The sequence below is a fragment of the Ambystoma mexicanum genome, chromosome 3q, assembly GCF_040938575.1.
Source record: "Ambystoma mexicanum isolate Mex_15411 chromosome 3q, UKY_AmexF1_1, whole genome shotgun sequence".
NCBI lineage: Eukaryota > Metazoa > Chordata > Amphibia > Caudata > Ambystomatidae > Ambystoma > Ambystoma mexicanum.
The window spans coordinates 733907666-733927214 of record NC_090926.1 but is presented as its reverse complement, the minus strand read 5'-3'; the positions used below and the strand labels follow the sequence as shown (position 1 = coordinate 733927214).

General features: G+C 46.3%; 1 protein-coding gene across 2 annotated transcripts in view; it reads right to left on the bottom strand.

The window, feature by feature from the left end:
* LOC138582917 (alpha-N-acetylgalactosaminide alpha-2,6-sialyltransferase 1-like) overlaps positions 1–929 on the bottom strand; it is a 354669-nt gene extending 353740 nt beyond the window's left edge. For both annotated transcript variants that reach the window (XM_069654670.1, XM_069654671.1), the window contains exon 1: positions 720–929. In XM_069654670.1, the coding sequence (XP_069510771.1) occupies positions 720–841 (122 nt within the window). In that variant the 5' untranslated portion in view covers positions 842–929. The remainder of the gene's footprint in view (positions 1–719) is intronic.
* Between the last annotated feature and the right edge of the window lie 18620 nt (positions 930–19549).

Here is a 19549-nt window from a genome sequence, read left to right as displayed (position 1 = left end):
GTATAGAAATATTTTTGCAAAATATGATACTCACACACTAGTTACTAGTATTGTTCAACCGGCCATATGACAATCTGTGTTATTATTACTATTATCATTCTTATCATTGTATTTATTCAGCATGGACCTAACTTCACGAAGCAACGGAGCGCTTTACAGAGGTATAGAACAGTACAGATGCATAACAGAGCACTTTTCAGAGGTAACAACAGAACAGCTATACAGTGGGGGGGTGGGATACAGCTGTACCAGGTGGAGGGGTGCAGGGGGCGGGCGGCGTCTAGCGAGTCAGGTGGTGCAAGGGGTGACTGATGGCCTAGGTGTTGAGGAGGCCTCCCTTGAAGAGGTGGGTCTTGAAATGCCAGGGAATATACCTCGTCTGCATATTCTAATTTGGCGCAGTATGGAGAGCATATGCGGTGGGTGCGGAGATTTCATGGATTTTGACGGTTTTAATGGATCTGAAAAATCCAGATGTAATCCATCAAAAAATCAATGGCAGAAGGGCAAGGCAATGGGTATACTGGTGGTAGCCATTGCAGCTACAGGTGCCCCACTATGACCATCGCAGTGCCCATGCGTGCAGTGGGACTCAATGCACACATGTGGTGAATCACTGATCCGTCTCCACCGTGTGCAGGGACAGAGCAGAATGGCTGGGAAGACCCTTGCAATACCATGTGGACCAGAATGACCATCAGAAGAAACTCGTGTCTCACCTGCTGGGAAGGCGTTCGTTTTCTTTCATGAACCACAAAACAGAGCTGATAATCAGAAGAAGCACCGCCTGGATGGAAAGACACCAAAGTATCTTTAAATTATTGAATTTGCAGATCTTCATTGTGCCTGAAATGCCAGAGTAACCTGCAGTGGGCAGGGTCGGTTCCCTTCACTGCCCAGGTGGACAGGTGACTAGAGACGATGGTGTATGACAGTCCAAGGGCTACCAGGGATCTGGCTTTGTACTTTATAAGAAAGGTTTCAGCCAGTGGGAGTGGCATTGGGAGGGACCAAGATTTCATTATTGAATAAAATTAGATCTGGCAGTCAATCAGCTAAGGGCTTTGCTTTGTGGACACAGGGACACACACCTGTTGCTTAAACAAGACTGTTTTTTTAGTTTCTCATTGCAACGTAGTGATCCAAAAACCTGTCATAGCTCCTAAATCATGCCACATAGGGAGATCGGAGTGAGTTTAGTGAAGAATGAGCGACAAATGAAATTTCAGTATGAAGGGGAACAAAAACAATACAAATGTTAGTTGAGTAGACAGGGATCTGTGGAAAGCAAAGATTGGTGCCAATCAATGAACACACCTCTGAAAGTCAATATCTATTTTCATGAATGAAAACCGTAGTGTATTTCCCTTCTAGTTGATTCAATTCCTTTAAGTTTGATGTTTAAGTTTGATTAAAACTAGAGACCTTCAGGAAGTAAGAGCACATTATTTCCAAAAATTTAGGGTATCCGTTCAGGAGCAGAGACCTCACATCTCAACATCCCAAGCTCAGTACCTTAAATGCAAGGTCACACTATCGCCCACCTACTCAAAGTTCAGGGTTCCAAATTTTATGAACATTTGGACTTTTGCATTTGCAATCAGATGGTTAATTGACAGGCATAAAGGATTTGTGTGAAAGTGTCGGAAAAGAAGAAGACAGAGTACAAGGGAAGAGTAGGAAAGTGGCAAGAGAGGCAGGGTGGAAGAGAAATCGGGGGTACTGGAAGGCAGAGAGGGCATGGGATGCAAGACCGGAGGACCCCATGCCTGTCAAATTCCACTGCTGTGAGACAGACCTCCCTGCATGAAGCCCAGTACAGGAGAGCCCAGGAGGGCACAGGCTTTCCTGTGTCAAAAATAGGCCTCTTTATTGGAAGCACGATTTTCCGATTGGTCGACCTGGCTTCTCATGATAGCTCATAACACCTCAGAAAAGGCAGAAAACAGCTGCAGGTCAATAATATGTATATTGTAGCAGCGAGTTGGAATATCTAATTTTCATCTTGAATTTGGAAGGGGCCCTAGTAGTCGCTGGTGTATCACCTATCTGAAACGAGCAGAAAGGCCATATGAAAGAAGGGCCAGATCCGGCCAAATGGCGCTGCCCTCTGCCTCTCCTTAATTGATTGTTGATTGAACCAATTTAATGGTTTCACCACTAGAGTGTAAACTTGACGCAACGAATGCAGGACAACGTGTTATGTCAAGATTTTATCAAAACCCACTGGCGAAAAAGAACCTCCTTCATTAAATCCGTTTTGTCCAAATTGTCCAAAAAGAATTTGCTGAATAGTACATTTGGCTGAATTCAGCCAGTACCATTTGTTCGAAGCCGAAAATACCAAACATGAGGAGCAGTGGTTGTGGGGGTGTCACTCGGTCCCCATGTTTGGTATTTTTGGATTCACGGGTTGCAAGGGTGTCACCCGCTTCCTCGACTTTGGAAGCAGGAGACCCCTGAAAAAACCATGAAAAAAGAAGAAAAAAGAAAAAGGGACCCTGCACCGTCAGCTCCTACCCACGTTAGAGGGACGGAACTGACACTGCAGGGTACAGGACAGGCAAAGGCAGTGGACGGATGAAAGGTATCTAGGGGGGTTGTGGGTCTACGCGTGGCTTTTTTTTACCGAGGTACACACGTATTCGCTGTGAAATCGACCACTGTCAGTTCTGCCGTGATTCTTCATACCTCAGTAAAACAACCCCAAACCATTAAATCATTCATAAGTAAGCTTAAAATATCTCACAAACGGGCATCTTCAGATAGATAATTTTTATTTTCTGTATAGTATATTGTGTGTTAAGGTTCCTCTCAAAATATTAAGGATGTGTATGCACTAAATGGCTTGGTGCTGAAGGAGAACTCAACATATTAACTTATTTACATTCTGGAGTGATGGGAGAGGTGGGTTGAAGATCAGTTTGCGAGACGTTAGAGAAAGGGTAGGAGCTGTTCCCTTATTGGCTAGCAGACGGAGTTTTAAAGTTTCAAATGATTGCGCGTGATGGGGTTGGGGGGAGAGAAATTCCAGTGAGGAGAGTAAATAGAGAGAAGGACCAAAAGCAGTGGGGCGCCGGGCCTCTGGAAAGAGAAAAGTTGTGAAGAGAGGAAGAGCCAGGACCATTGATACATTGGAAAGCAAAGTGTAGCTTGAACACTTTCTTTTTTTTCTAGCATATATTTTGGGCAAATACATCCTGAAATTGCTCGTATGAGCTGTCTGTGAGCTTTCATCTATTGGATTCTTTTCCATGTTTTACTTTGCAAAACCGAATGGAAACCGTTTTGCTTTTTTCACCAAAAGTGTGTTCTAATTTCAACCCATTATTTCAAAAATATCCTTGGGGAGAATCACCTTAAACCACCAAACCTCAGCTCTAGCGGGAAATGTGTCTGCATGTTCACTGCCGTCGCTGAGAGTGTGCACGCTGCATGCAGGCATTTGGTGGGATGTCCCTGTCCCATGAGCCCCTAAATATATTTGCAGAGAATTAGAACATATACATTTTTGTAAGAAATGTGCCCAATAGTCTCTCTGTGAAAGTTGAATTCAGAAGTGTGCCTGATAGCCTCTCTATGCTAAACTGAATTTAGACTTGTGACCAGTAGCCTCTCTATGCTAAACTGAATTTAGAAGTGTGACCAGTAGCCTCTCTGTGCTAAACTGAATTTAGAAAAGTGCCCATTAGCCTCTCTGTACTAAACCGAACTTAGAAGTGTGCCCAATAGCCTCTCTGTGAAAGTTGATTCTAGAAGTGTGCCTAATAGCCTCTCTGTGAAAGTTGAATTTAGAAATGTGCCCGATAGCCTCTCTGTGCTAAACTGAATTTAGAAATGTGACCAGTAGCCTCTCTGTGCTAAACTGAATTTAGAAGTGTGCCCAATAGCCTCTCTGTGAAAGTTGATTCTAGAAGTGTGCCCAATAGCCTCTCTGTGAAAGTTGAATTTAGAAATGTGCCCGATAGCCTCTCTGTGCTAAACTGAATTTAGAAGTGTGACCAGTAGCCTCTCTGTGCTAAACTGAATTTAGAAGTGTGCCCAATAGCCTCTCTGTGAAAGTTGAATTTAGAAGTGTGCCCAATAGCCTCTCTGTGAAAGTTTAATTTGGAAGTGTGCCCAATAGTCTCTCTCTGAAAGTTGAATTTAGAAGTGTGCCCAATAGCCTCTTTGTGAAAGTTGAATCTAGAAGTGTGCCCAATAGCCTCTCTATGAAAGTTTAATTTAGAAATGTGCCCAATAGTCTCTCTCTGAAAGTTGAATTTAGAAGTGTGCCCAATAGCCTCTCTGTGCTAAACTGAATTTAGAAGTTTGCCCAATAGCCTCTAGAATTTAGAAGTTTGCCTAACATCCTCGCAGAGTAAAGTTGATTTTAGAATTGTCCCTAATTGCCTCTCTGTTCAAAACTAACTCTAGAATTGTGCCTAGTAGCCGCTCGGTATAAAGTTGAATTCAGAACTGTACCTAATAGCGTGCCTAGTTGAACTGACCAGTATTCCTAATAACCTCAGTGTGCAAAGTTGATTTTAGAATTATGCCTAATAGCCTCTCTATGTAAAGTTGAATTGCAAAGTGGGCCTAATAGCATGGCCTAGTTGAACTGACTAGTGTCCCTAATAGTCTCTCTGTACATAGTTCAATCAGTACCTAATAGCGTACCCTGGTGAAGTTGAATTACGCCCATTACCCTCTCTGTGCAAAGGTGAAGTTAGAAGTGTGCCTAATAACCTCTCTGTGCAAGACCTGAATTTAGAAGTGCGCCTAAATATCCCCTCTGTACAAAGTGAATGTAGAAGTGTCCCTAATATCCTCTCTGAGTAAACCCGTAGATCTACAATTAGAAACTCCTAGACTGCACCTAAAAGTCCACCTAAAAACATTCCTGTGGCGTTGCTACAGTCAATTTCTCCCTAATAGCTTACCAGTATTCCAGTTTGCTAGAAGAAAGTCAACCCAACAGTGTAACTGTGCTGTAGCGCAACTAAATAGACTGCCTAGCAGCATATCCTGTGCTCTGTGCAAAGCCGTAGAACTACAATTAGAATGTCCTCCTAGACTGCACTAAAAAGTTCACCTAAAAAGCATACCTGGGGCGTTGCTACATTCAATTCTCCCTAATAGCTTACCCGTATTCCAGATTGCTAGAAGAAAGTCGACCCAACAGCGTAACTGTGCTGTAAGTGCAACTAAATAGGCCTCCGAGCAGCATATCCTAAAAGTCTAGCTACACCTCAAAACGGCCTAATATCTGCAGCATAGTTACAATTAGTACACTAAAACCTAGAATAAGTGAATATTATCACTCCGCTTAGAGGAACCCTGGAACCAAGACTAATCTCTCCCAGTAATATACCCAAATTTATAAAACCCAATAAACTGTAAGTCGCACCTGAAACTACACCTAATAGCACGTACTAACCATGAGTGCACCCAATCCACCAGGGTCTACCGGAAATGACCACCATGGACCGCCTCCACTCTCCGGCCTTTCTTGCCTCCCATCCCACCCTTCCCAAATTATCCCACCCTCCTTCACAACCCCTACCCTTCCCCTTTCCAAACACCAAGCCAGAGGGGCACCGTGGTGAGCCAACCACCCTAAAACCACTGCTTCCCCGAACCCCACCACCGACCAGCCTACGTTGATCATGCCCGCTCCCCTCACTATCATACCGGTCACACCTCAGCCTGTAATAATGCACCCCACCCCTCTCCCACTAACCCCCACCACTATCCCCTGCTGACCACACCCCTTCCTCTCCCTAAAAACTGCATGCCTAGCCCTAACAAAACAGAAACCTCATCCCTCTCCCCCTCCCAACCCCCTACCATCTCTCACACTCCAATCGCAACAAAGACACTAAAGCAGAAACGTACCTGGCCCCCCTCAATCTCTCACCACTCATCACCTCCCCTGTCTCGACCCACCACCTCATTCCCCCAATCAACACCACCCCCGCTTCACCCTTCCTGAAACCCCTCTCCCTCGACTTCTCACCAACTGCAACTGAAACTCCTAACCGCCCACTCCCCACCTTCAAATCCACCAACATTTCTGCTCGCCCGCTTTTCCCATCGATCATCAATCACCCCACCACTCTTCCTCTCCAGTTTCCACCATCGCCCCCCCAGCCCCTGCTGCTGCAACTCCGACACCAGCCTCACGTACCGAAGTGAATTGCATCCTATTTAATGCCCGATCCGTAGCAAAAAAACAGACACAGCATCTTTGACCTCCTCACATCTGACAAACCAGACCTGGTTTTCATCACCGAAACTTGGTTCTCTGACGACTTCGCCCCAATCGCCTATGAAACCTTCCCTCCCGACTACTCCCTTATCCCACTGAACCGTCCCTCTAGAGGTGGGGGAATAGGATTCGTCTTCAAGTCTCACTTCCATGCCTCAATCATCGACAATCAACCATCCATTCCTTCCTGCGAATCACTCCTTGTTAAACTATCCCTCTCCCTGTCGTCCTCTCACAGCTTCCTAATAATGTACAGACCACCTGGCTACGATAGACAATTCTCAAACCACCTCTGCGACTCTGTTGCTACCCTTCAACTAAATCATCCCAACCTCACCGTTCTTGGAGATTTCAACATATGGCTCGACATCCCTACCAACCCTATGACACACTCTCTGGTTGAAGGTCTAGACGCAATTAACCTCCAACCCCACATAAATGGCCCGACTCACTATAAAGGAGACACTCTTGATGCCATTTTTAGCTCCCACAACCGGTTACATCTAAGCCCCCCCACCCCTATCATCTGATTCAATCACTTCATTGTTTCTTTCGCCATTTGCTCACCCGACCCACTTCCCGTTCTCGAATCTGAACCTCTGAACCTACGCAAATGCTGGAAAAAACTAATAATCGTTCCTGAACTAGCCGACGCACTCCTCCAGTCCCCTCCACCTACCTGCCAACTCAATAAACAACTAACCCCCAACGCCTTTGACTCATCGCTCAACACCCCACTAATGCGACTCACGCCCTCTTGCAAATCATCAGCCCGCCGTGGCCTGTTCCCTAGATGGTTCACACCCAACTTGAAGACCACTAAACAAATATATGAATTCCAAGAACGCAAATGGCAGAAAGACAAAACCCAAGAGAGCAGAGCCACCTTGGCCCGACACCTTCATCAGTACAAGGCCGAAATCCGGAAAGCAAAAAAAGCCCACTACAACTCCTGAATCCTAAACTGCAAAAACCCCTGCAAAGAACTTCACAAAATCATCTCCAAATTCACCAAACCGGCATGCACTACCACCGTCCCGACCCCCTCACAATCACTGTGCGACCACTCTCTCTCCACTTTTACGCCACGGCTCTCGAAAGAACAAATGCACTAAGCACCAAACTGGCTCTCTTACATCCAACAGGCAACCATCCTCCCATACCGGCCAACCCCCGCCTGCAACCACCGCGCAATAAACATTTGACTCCTTTAGTCCAATATCACCCGACCAATTTCTCAAACTTCTCTCTGCCCGCAAACCATCTGGCTCTCCGTTAGACCCTTGCCCGGCCACAACCCTCAAAGAGATTTTCGCCTCTACCTACGCAGGAGAAAACGCAAAATCCATCATAAATTACTCCCTTTCCTAAGGTATTTTTCCCGACGCATTCAAAACGGTTCTTGTCAAACCGCTATTAAAAAACCTTCCCTCGAGCCTCTCGAGCCCAAAAACTACCGCCCGATCTCAAACACCAGATTCCTTGCCAAACTCATTGACCAAACCGCCTACTCCCAACTAAATGCCTTTGTTGAAGCCAACAATCTCCTAGACCCCACGCAATCAGGTTTCAGAGCCCGTCACAGAACTGAAACCACCCTAACTTCAATCTGGGATGACCTAAAAATCACTGCAGACTCCGCGGGATGCGCCGCATTAATCCTTCTGGACCTATCAGCCGCCTTTGACACAATCAATCACTCAATCCTACTTGACCCTCCACTCCCTAGGAATTCGTGGAACCGCTCTGAAATGGATAGCTTCATTCCTCAAAGATAGGTACCAAATAACGATACTCTCCGCCTATTCCTCCCAAGCCCGACCAGTCGACACGGGAGTCCCAGAGGGAGCATGCCTATCTGCCCTCCTGTTCAATCTCTACTTCACCACCCTCTCACCATTAATTCGTTCACACAACATCCTGTGTTACAACTACGCTGATGACACTCAACTAATTCTAAAACTCCTCAACTCAAAACCCAACTGCCGACCTGACCTCACCTCCTGCCTCCTTGACATTGAACTCTGGATGACCCAACGCCACCTCTTGTTAAACCCCTCCAAAATCAAAATCATGGTATGTGGCAACTCCGAACTTCTTCCACACCCGCTACCCTGGCCATCCGCCATGGGCAACTCACCGACTCCCTTGACTCTGACCTAACACTCTCCCGCCAAGTTAACAACGTCTCAAAGTCCTGCCACTACCACCTTAAAACTCTTAGGCGCATCTTTCCATATCTCTCCTTTCCCACCAGACTCTCCGCAGTCCAATCAATTGTTATTTCATGACTGGACTATGCAAACTCCCTTTACCGAGGAGTCCACGCTTACCAACTGAATAAACTTCAAAGGGCCCAAAACGCTGAGCCAAACTGCTACTCACGCTTGGCCCGAGAGACCACATCTCCCCAGAACTTAAGACTCTGCACTGGCTTCCAGTGGACTGAATAGTTACTTTCAAAACCTTATGCATTTCCCATCGAGCATTCCATAAAACCAGACATCAATATCTCCAAGACAAGCTAAAACCCTATCACCCTCCATGTCTTCTAAGATCAAGCTCAGCCGGCCTCCTAGTCAGACCTAAAACAAACTCAGTAAAGTTAGGCGGATCATCCTTCTCAGCATTGGCCCCCACGCTGTGGAATGCACTCCCACCCCACATCTGCCTAACAGAAGATCTAATGTCCTTCCGCAAACTACTGAAAACGTGGTTCTTCCCCTAAAACTAACCTGCACGCAAAATAACCAAAACAGAATAACAGCAGCTGAATGACACCAACCCAACAAACCACTAGTTCCTGATTAACAATAAGACAAATAGCAATAAAACATCAAGATCCATGTGAGAAATCAACAACTAATAACCACTAATGTAAACTAAAAGGACAAACAGAATAGAACGAATAAAGCAGACCAAAGCAATGAAGTGGATAAAAAGAATAAGTTGTACGGAAACAGTAATGAAGTTTAAATTAATGAAATTTATATGATGAGTGCAATGGACAAAATGAACAAAAACGGGCGAAATGAATAAAAAGAAGAGGATGCAAAGATGAATACAAGAAACTGATGAATGCACAGACTGATGATTCCGACTGTATGAGTGCATGGCATAAATGGAAAGTACAGAATAGAAGATGCAAGTACACGAGACGAGAGCAGTGCATGAAATATATAGAGAGCACGGAACAGATCCAGTGCGTATTACAAGTGACATGGCCTGAATCAATTACCCATGATGAACGAACAAAGTGAATGGAGCAGATGAAATCGTTAGAATGGATGAAGTTTGTGGAACGGATGAGTGCGCTGGGCGGACGAACGCGTTGAGCAGATGAGTGCGTAGATCGGTTGAGTGTATAGAACGGATGAGTATACAGATCGAATGAGTGTACAAAATGGATGAGTGTACAGTACGGAGAGTATGCTGAGCGGATGAGTGTGCTGAGCAGATGAGTTGCGTAGAGCGGATGAGTTGCGTAGAATGGATGGAACGGGTGTGTAAGAAAATGAGTGTGTAAGAGAGAAGGGGTGCATAAGAGCGAGTGAGTGCATAGAGCGGGTGCGTGCATAGAATGTGTGAGTGCATAGAGCGGGTGAGTGAGTAGAGTGTGCGAGGGCATAAAGTGGATGAGTGCCTAGAGCGGACGAATCAATAGAAAATGATGAGTGTGTAGGGCGCATGAATGCATAATGTGGATGGCTGCGTAGGGAGGATGAGCTGTGTAGAGCGGATGAGTTGCGTAGAACGGATGAGTTGCGTAGAGTGGGCGGAACGGGTGAAGTATGTGGATGGAATGGGTGATGTATATGGATAGAACGACTGATGTATGTGAATAGAACGGGTGACATATGTGGATAGAACGGGTGACGTATATGGATGGAACGAGTGACGTATGTGGAATGGGGACTTAAGTGGATGAAATGGGGACGTAAGTTGATGGAATGGGACGTAGGTGAATGGAATTGAGACGTATGTGGATTGAACGGATGAAGTAAGTGGAAGGTACTGATGTAACACGTGAAAGATACGGATGAAATATGTGGAAGGTACGGATGAAAATGTGGACGGGGTGCATAAAACAACTTAGAATTCATGGAAATGATCGAAACACATGAACAGATCCGAGGATATGAAACAGACTGGAGTGCGTGGAAACGACTGGAGTGCTTGGAAATGACTGGAGTGCGTGGAAAGGACTGGTGTGTGTGGAAAGGACTGGAGTGCGTGGAAAGGACTGGAGTGCGTGGAAAGGACTGGAGTGCGTGGAAAGGACTAGAGTGCGTGGAAAGGAGTAGTGTGCGTGGAAAGCTTTCGGAATGCGTGGAATGTTTCGGAGTGCCTGGAATGGACTAGAGTGCATAGAAGTGCGAGACATACATGAATGGTTTGGATTACATGTAACGTTTGAAAGAGCATGTAAACTATCTCACCACATCACCATGCTTACTCTTATCTTTACACCACCATTCAACTAGAACACAGAGATACTGACACCATTCGGTATAGCTGTTCTCATACCAACATCCGCCTCATACTCCACATCACTGTAAACTAATCCCTGCTGATTTCACACCCCCCTAGCCAGGCGTTCTCCTCAGGCCTAACGCAGCCAGAACCGGTCTGGATAAAACCTGCCAGAACTAACACATACCCCTGATCTCTTAACCACCACAACTACCGCTATGAAGCAGCTATTACACAAATGCCACACCAGCTGCACACATATCTGGTGCTCACAAGCACCTTTGACTCTCTCTACTCTCGCTACTGACTTGAACTTCGGTTCCCGAGGGTGTTCAACTTACCAGCACCTTCAGACCATGCCAATGGTACATAAGGCGCTATATAAATGCAAAGTAACATAACATAACATAACATTATTATTATTATTATTATTATTATGGTATTTATTGAGCGCTGACCTATCCTCAAGAAGCAATGGAGCGCTTTACAGAGGTCACAACAGAACAGATATGCAGGGGGTGTAGGATAGAGAGGGGCACAGAGGATGGGTACAGCTGTACAGGGTGACGGGGAGAAGTGGGTCTTACGGCGTCTAGCGAGTCGGGCGGCGCAGGGGGTGGCAGCGTGATGGCCTAGGTGTTGAGGAGGAGAGACTCAAGCAAGAAGAATGTTGACTCTCACAGGATGAACTTTTCCAAGACAATTATAAAGTCATGTAGGCAAAATGTGATCGATCCTCTGTGGAATAAGCCAAGAGCAATCATTCTCTACGTTTGCAAATGATAGAGTAGAGGGAGAAAACAAGTAAAAAGGCTGATGAAGCAGTCACAAAAGAGCACAGAAGAAGGCCTCATTACAAGGTTGGTGGAATTCTACCCTATTACGAGGTTCCCTTGCGGGACCCTCTCAGAAAATCTGGTCAGACCAGACGTCCTTTGCGGGTCCCGCAAGGGGACCAGGGAGCTAATAACGGGCCCGTTATTAACGGGCCCGTTATTAGCTCCATCCCCATTCCATCCCCATTCCCATTGAGCCCTATGGGGGCTCAAATGGGCATGGGGATTGATTTTGTGAATGAGGAATTACTGGGTCCTCCAAGATTAGAATGACCCGGTAATTCCTCATTCACAGAACCCGGACCCGGACCCAATTTTGGAGGCAGCCATGGCGCTATTAGCACCATGGCTACCTCCAAACTCGTAATGAGGCCCTGAGACAGAGGGGGTCATTACGAGTTTGGAGGCAGCCATGGCACTATTAGCGCCATGGCTGCCTCCAAACCCGGGTCCGGTCTGGTTGAATGGGGATTTACCGGGACATTCCGACCTGTGCGGACCCGGTAAATCCCCATTCAACCAACCATTCCCCAATGTGAATGGGGAAGGCACTAATTACGGGCCTGTTATTTGTGGTCAGACCACACGTCCTTTGCGTGTCCCGCTAAGGGGACTCGGAATTGGGCAGTAAGGGTTTACCGGCACCGTTAACCCTTACCACCCAACTCGGAATGAAGCCCATAGTTCTGGCTCATCTGGGTAATGAAGTCCTGATAGGGGCCAAGTCTCATGGTTAAACATTTATGGAACCTAAGAAAAACAAGCATTGCTAAAGCTATTAGGCCAAGTTGATCCCACATAGAGTTCAATTAAATGCCCTTTTCGTAACAGGACATGGTAACACAGTGGGCGTCATTACGAGTACGGCGGTAGGGTGTTAAAGGCACCGGTAAGGATGCCGGTGCCATTAACCCCCTACCGCCGCATTCAGAGGTCCCTTAGCGGGACCCGCTAAGGGACCAGTGAGCTAATAACGGGAATTGGAATGGGGAATGGTTTTCAGAATGGGGACTTACCGGGTCCTCCAAGGTTAGAATGACCCGGTAAATCCCCATTCCGACTTCCCGGACACCGGTTTGGAGGCAGCCATGGCACTAATAGCGCCATGGTTACCTCCAAACTCGTAACGACCCCCCAGTGTTAAATGTGTACAGTTATATAAAATCACACTGCACAAAGGGATCGGTAGGCATGGGAAAATAAGCTCTGGCCCAGGTCCAGACTCATGTGCTTGGGCATAGTAATCATCATTGTCTAGTTACAACTTTACATTATTTATGTATTTATTTATTGGGCATTAGCAAGAACAATTTTTCACTCCAGAATTCATGATGGCAGGAGGCAGGATGACTGTAAAGAATGCATGCAGTGAAGCGGGAGAAAAGAGGAGCTGGAGGTATGGAAGGGGAGGAGCAACGTTAACGCATTACAACTGGAAAATACATTTGGTTGAGTCACCATAATACAAGTCTGGTGTGTCCCTATGGTGGCGTCAGGCACCACTAAGTGGGCGTGCTCTTTTAAGGGCACCTGTGGTGGCGGATGCAACTTCCTGAACTCGATCATACTGGGTGTCTGCTTCCAGGAGTGGCGACAGGGGCGGGGGGCATCAGTATTTTCCCTAAATGTCGTTTGGATCATAAAGAGGATTCCCATATTCCAAGTGTGCGTGTCTGGCCTATATAAATCTTGGGAAATATGTTATTCCTTCCAAATATTCATTCATCTCACCGATATAACACATAGCGCTATCAGTATTGTAGTGAAAAGGCAGTCTTGCTTGACTGAGCCCAGGGCCTGTGCTACCGCTAGGCAAGGTTAGGCGCTTGCCTATAATACAAAACTGTTAGTGCAGTAAATGCAGCTGAAGGCAATATCACTTATACATTGTTTGTATATATATATATAATTCTCTCTCGTCGTCTCGACTACTTGAAGGCGGCACTCTCAGCACTGTCTGCAGCAGCAGATAGCACAGCATGCACCACGAGGTTCAGGTCAGGTGTGGGTGTAGTGCTGTGCGCACGTCCTAAGGCCACACCTGCGCATTACCACCTCACGTGTCCTTGTTAGGCTCATGCAAATGTTCTTCTTCTTCTGGAGCATCCACGGCCCGCCCTGCACAAGCTGCAGCCTGCCGCCGTGGGTGGCAGCCCTGCCTGAGAGAGACTCAGACAAGCGCACAGGCAGGTGAGGTGTCCTATTGTTTTGTATATGTTCTGCCTCTCGTCTCAGGGCAGGCAATAGCCAAGCTGGGATAGAGTACAGAAAGAGCAAATTGGAGCCGGTGGCAGTTTGTGGATTGCAGGCTGACAGTGCTCATTTCCAGCCTTTTCAGTGCCGCTTACGTCCAGTTGACATTAACCAAGTCCAAAACCCCAGAACGCATTTTAGTTTCATTGAATGAGGGTGCAGGCTGCAGGACTAGAAAAACAGTGCAGCCACATGGAGTTATTTTGCTTGACCTCCTATCTATGATCGGGTGAGTATGAGGGAGATGTTTACCCTAGTACATTCAACCTCCCTCCGCTCTGTTCTCCACATGCCTTCATTGACTGAGCAAATCCTTCCTCTGCTTTAGGCCCTCTGTAAATATGTCTTCTCGCTGTCAGGGCTCAACCTCTCCACAACACACCCAAACAAGGCTGTCAACATTTCTGGGTTTTCTGTGCAAATGGCATTGGCAGCAGGGGTTGTAATTGTCACTCGGCTGGTTTACACTTCGGCTGATGTTGAGTGCAGCTTCCCCTGTATCTTGCTCAATAAGGAGTCTGCAACGGAAATGCACCCTCTGACAGTTACATTTGGAAATGCACATGAATAGGTTTGTGGGACACTGCGCTCATGCACTAAGAGCCTTTCTTTCACCCGTGCATACGATTGGCTTTAGAGGACCGTGAGGAATTGTGCTCGTAATGATGGCTTTTTGCAAGTCTTCTTACTCACCCAACATTGTGCAGCACTAGCTAATTCAACATTTCCTATCAGTGATTGAAGTAGCCTCCAGCAGCAGGCAAAGATAGGTAGTTATACACCATCAGCGCATGATGAGGCAAGATTACAAGAAAGAAAAAAGTGTGTACACATGTATTGTGTGTGTGATGTGTGTATGGAAGGGAGAATTAGTGTATACATGTGTGTGCATGCTTGTGCAAGAGAGAATGTGTGTGTACGTGTGTGTGCATGGAATTGACCAACCCAATGACATGAGAGAGAGAGAGTGTGAGTGTGTTTAAGTTCTGAAATGTGTGTTAGGGTAGTCAACCGTTCTCTCCTGAAGCTGACACAAAAGAAGGGCAGCTGCCTCAGTACTGGTAGCAACTAGCAAAGCTTTATTGTTTGTTAGACTTTGAACACAAAGTTAAATGGTGTATCACCAGATTGGAAGAATGTATATTTGTCAGGAGGGGTGGGGCAGAATGACCCTCCCCTGACCCTGATCCATGCAAGCATGTCTGCTGCTACATACATACTTTTCTTCAAAGCAGTCTCAAGTATGGGATAAGACTGACATTCACTGAAACCTCAGTTCCTTCTTTATGTGACATAGTGGAGTTGTTTAAATCACAGTATGCTTTTCTTAGGCTAGTTTGATTGTCTCTTTAAATTCCAGTGCTGTAGCATGGGAGCTGCGGAGTGTGTGCAGCTGGGGCCATGCCACTCTCCGAGAGTGCGGGTGCCAATCTGACAGTTTGCCTAGTGTGGCGAAATTCCTTGCAACGGCCCTGATTGAGACTCAGGTGCAACATGACACAGGGCTGGATTTTGGAAAGATGGCAAAGCACTACAACTCAGCCAGATGTTTCACGTGATGCGTCTCAGGCATAGCGCAAATAGTCAAGTCCAAGGAGTTGCACATGTCCAGCTTGAAGAATATTGATGATGCGCTTTTTTCAGCTGTGCATTCTTGATGCACCCAACCAACGATGGGGTGGAGACTGGCAAGGGACTTGAGACCTAAAACCCTGATTTACTTTCACAACACTTGTCACAATGAAACAGTTGCATTGCAAAAATAGTCACCAGTGATGCAATCAGTGGCCACATGGAACTGTTGCCTATTCCTCTGATGCTAGTGTGATGAATTGCTAGCTCGCAAAAGTAAAAGAAGTCCTGGCTCTTTTGATTTGTATTAAGTAATAAGATAATGCAGCTAATTGCATCTCTGAAAGAGAAATATGCTAATCAGATTCCCCTGTCAAAAGCTCCATGCCAAAAGCATAATATATTCTTCTGCTCATCCAATATACTGATTTGTCGTACTTGCTCTACCAGTGGCACAGAGCAGGTCCGAAGGTCACAGGTGTCCTCTTGACAGCTACAGTGACATCCAAGTCTCTGCAGCACAGGGGCTGTAATTAAAATATTCACCACTGTCCCAAAAACTGCATACCTTGGAGATCCAGTCCTGATGGCCCAGTAAACTGTAAATATAAGCCACACCTGACTTAGGGTATGGTGGCCAGAATCGCTCAGAGTTATCCCAGCCATATTAAATTTTGGGCCCAGTTCAGCTGTGGAGGGATTATGTGTATTCCTCCCAGACAAGGCCCACTGCTGTCCACTGACAGGGCTGTAGCCTTGGTGGTATTGCTTCTCTTTATTACTTTGTAAGGGCAGGTAACAACACCCTTTCGCCCAGGACAGCCACTCCACAGGATGCTGGCCTGGGAACAGAATACAAGAGGCACACCCATTCACAGAAAGCCAGGCCTCACACCAGGAAGTTGCATTCCTAAGGGCCTTAGGAGAGGGGGTGGAGTTAGGGTAGCAAGAGAGGGATCTGTACAGTTTTGGCTGGGTGATGCCATCTTGATTCTCTGTGCCTCTTTTTCTCTTTCCTGTACCCTCCATTTCCTCTAGAGCAAAGCACTTTGTGTGTGATATTATAAGGGCAAAGTCCACACATTTCAGAGCAGGGATTGGCTCCCTAAAGCGGTATGACGTCCTTTCATCGTGGGATGGTTTTTTGTGGGGTTTTATACCGCAAAGTTTTTTGGCGAAAAAATTCATGGAATGCTTTTGGGGCGGTTAGAAAAATATATAAATTGGGTGTGGATGTTGGGGAATATATAAAAAAAAAAATAAAAGGGATGGTGGGATTTAAGGGGGAAACAACCAAAAATAAAAAAATAAAAAATGTATGAGTTTTTCGTAAAAAAATCTGCTGTAAAAAACCCTGCGAAAAAACATCCCGCAATGAAATGACATGGAACCCCTAAAGCAACCTTCCTTCAGTCCAATAAATTGGGGACGTTTGCCTATAAAACAAGGGGTATTGTGCCACTTCTCTGAATCATTTGGGAAATCATCTTGAAACATCTTTGGATCATAACTTGGGAAGATTTCGCTGGACTCTGCTGAGAGAGCAGTCCTCTCTAAAGTCCACCAGTTGTGAGGTGAAGGCATGTGTTCCAAGGCAGAGAGCAACTCTTTCCCCTAACCCTCCCCAGGGACCATTGATGGTGAAGTCTGCTGCTGGACCATAAGTCTGCCTCTCTGCCAGGCACCCTGGTGCCTAGGACCTCACCGTGTTGCAAGTTCCCTGAAGGTGTGTGCCAGCCTCCCCCATGTTTGGAAGCCTGAGAAAAGGACTCGCAATAGCCCTTGAGACCCTGGAGTTGGACTCTCAGCGCATGGAAACCAGAACAGCCAATATCCCTGTTGTCAGCAACAACCTTCTCTGAGCCTGTGACTAGAGTGTGCTCAATGCTGAGCAATCTAGAAGGTCCCTTTGATGCTGCCCTTTGGTGTCCTTGGTTCTCTGAACCACCATCCGCTGTTTGACTTCATTCACAACCACACCCCACGCCAGACAAAGTGTGTCACTGCCTCGGCTCGAACCACGAAGTACCGCTCCCTTGCCTCGCTTCAGCTACTGTCAGAAAACACCAGCTCCTTCATCACCAACGACTTTCAATCCTCTGAATAGAATATGTGCATCGTGGTACCAACTCACTGCCGTCACGCTTCAAAGACTGACTGAATTTGGGGATCACCAGATCCTCCTTGCATGAGTAGGCGATTAAAGACTGCAGCAACCTTTTGTTCGAGTGAGACTCGATACCAGCCTGCCACTGGGCCAACTTGATTGCTGTATCCTTGACCTGATCCAACAGAGCAATCGCTGCAGAAAAGCTTGGTTGTTTCAGATTGCATGTACCTATCTGTTCCCAGTATTGCTGTAAGCTAGGACACTTCCGAACATGTATATGCATCCAGCTTTAGTCGATCCACACCTGGGGCACAGCCCTGTACAATCAGGATATATTTTTCGAAAGCTTATGCGGTTTATAGTGCAGCATGTGTAGGATCTTATATTGAATAAGTTTGAGTTGCGCATTCATGGAAACCATGTTGGTGAATCTACACATCGTGGACCATTGCACATCTGTGATTTCCTGATTCAGCTCAGTCTCCCATTTTCTATGTGACGTTTCCTGCCAAATTGGGGTCCCACAAGTATCTCTTTATATAGAGTAGCAAGCACGTGTCAGCATCCATTAGAATTGGATATGTAAGCTAGTAGTTTGTTTTCTGGGGGTTCATTTGGATAGGATCTACTTTGTATTGCTGCACACACTCTAAAATACTGAAGCAAACCCACTGCTGCAACCCCATGCTTTTCCTTCCATTCCCCCAATGTTGGAAGTTTCCCTTCAGGGAATACATCTCCTATGGCATAGTACCCCAGTTCCTCCCACTGCCTCCGGGTAGAATTGTCCACGTAGGAGAAAGGTGCGGGATCCTCCAAAGTGTTAACCAGTGATAATAGGGGGCTTTCACATCCAGTCTACTGAAGATGTTCCTCCAAGCTTTCAATGTAATCGAACCGGGGTCATACGGACACTCGTCACTGTATTCATTGTCTAGTATCAGTGTTTTCATTTCCAGGCCATGTGCCACCGACCTTTCCAATTTGACATGCAGTGACATCTCTCCAGCCCATATCAATAGGTAGCAAATTGTGCTTGTGCTACTTGCCAGTACACCAGTGCATTAAAACCCCCCCTATCTTATGACAGCACCATTTCCCCTTTTTTTTCCCCGCACTGCACCCATGTGTCATAAAAGCTGGGACAGCATTTTGTGCATATCTGCAAAGTAGCACTTACTGAGCCATATAGGTACATTTACGAATGCATACAGCGCCTTTGGCACCAGTACAATTTTGAGTAATGCCAATTTGCCCGCTTGGGACAAAGTGACCCTCGTCCAGTGAGATATCTTGGTCCTAGTATAGGTTGTTAGATTTTCATAGTTGTCTGCTAGTGACATGTTCTTAGCTCTGGATATTATCACTCCCAAGTATTTCAGTTTATCTGGCGCCCATGTCAGCTGGGTTTGTATTTGGGGTAATGGCCATTTGTCGGTTAGGGGGAACACGTCAGATTTCTCATAATTCACTACAACCCTGGAATATGCCCCCATCCGAGTAACATTTTGCATTATAGGATCTTGGTAGTGCTGCAGATCCCTGACATAAATTACAACGTCATCTGCATATAAATATATAATTTCTGGCGGTCCCAATATGCAGACACCCCTACCCAGTGTCCCACACGCATGAAGTCCGCAATGGGCTCCATCACCAATGCAAAGAGTAGCAGTGATAATCGGCACCACTGCTGTGTCCCACTACCGAGCTCAAAGGGGGTCGATTGTGTTGCATTAGTTTGGATGGTAGCCATGGGTTTTGTGTACAGAATTGTAACGTAGTTTACAAACTCAGCCCCCATCCCACATTTCCAGAGGACAGGCCAAGACACCATGTCAAATGCCTTTTGGGCATCTAGGGCAACTGCCACCACGTCCGCTTCAGAGGATATGCAGGCCATGACATTAAACAACTGCCTACTATTCAAAGTTGTCAACTGGCCAGGGATAAAGCCTGCATGATCCGTATGCATTAGTGCCAGCATAAGGGGCAAGAACCTATTGGCTAACACCTTTGAGAATATTTTAGTGTCAACGTTCATCAATGACAACG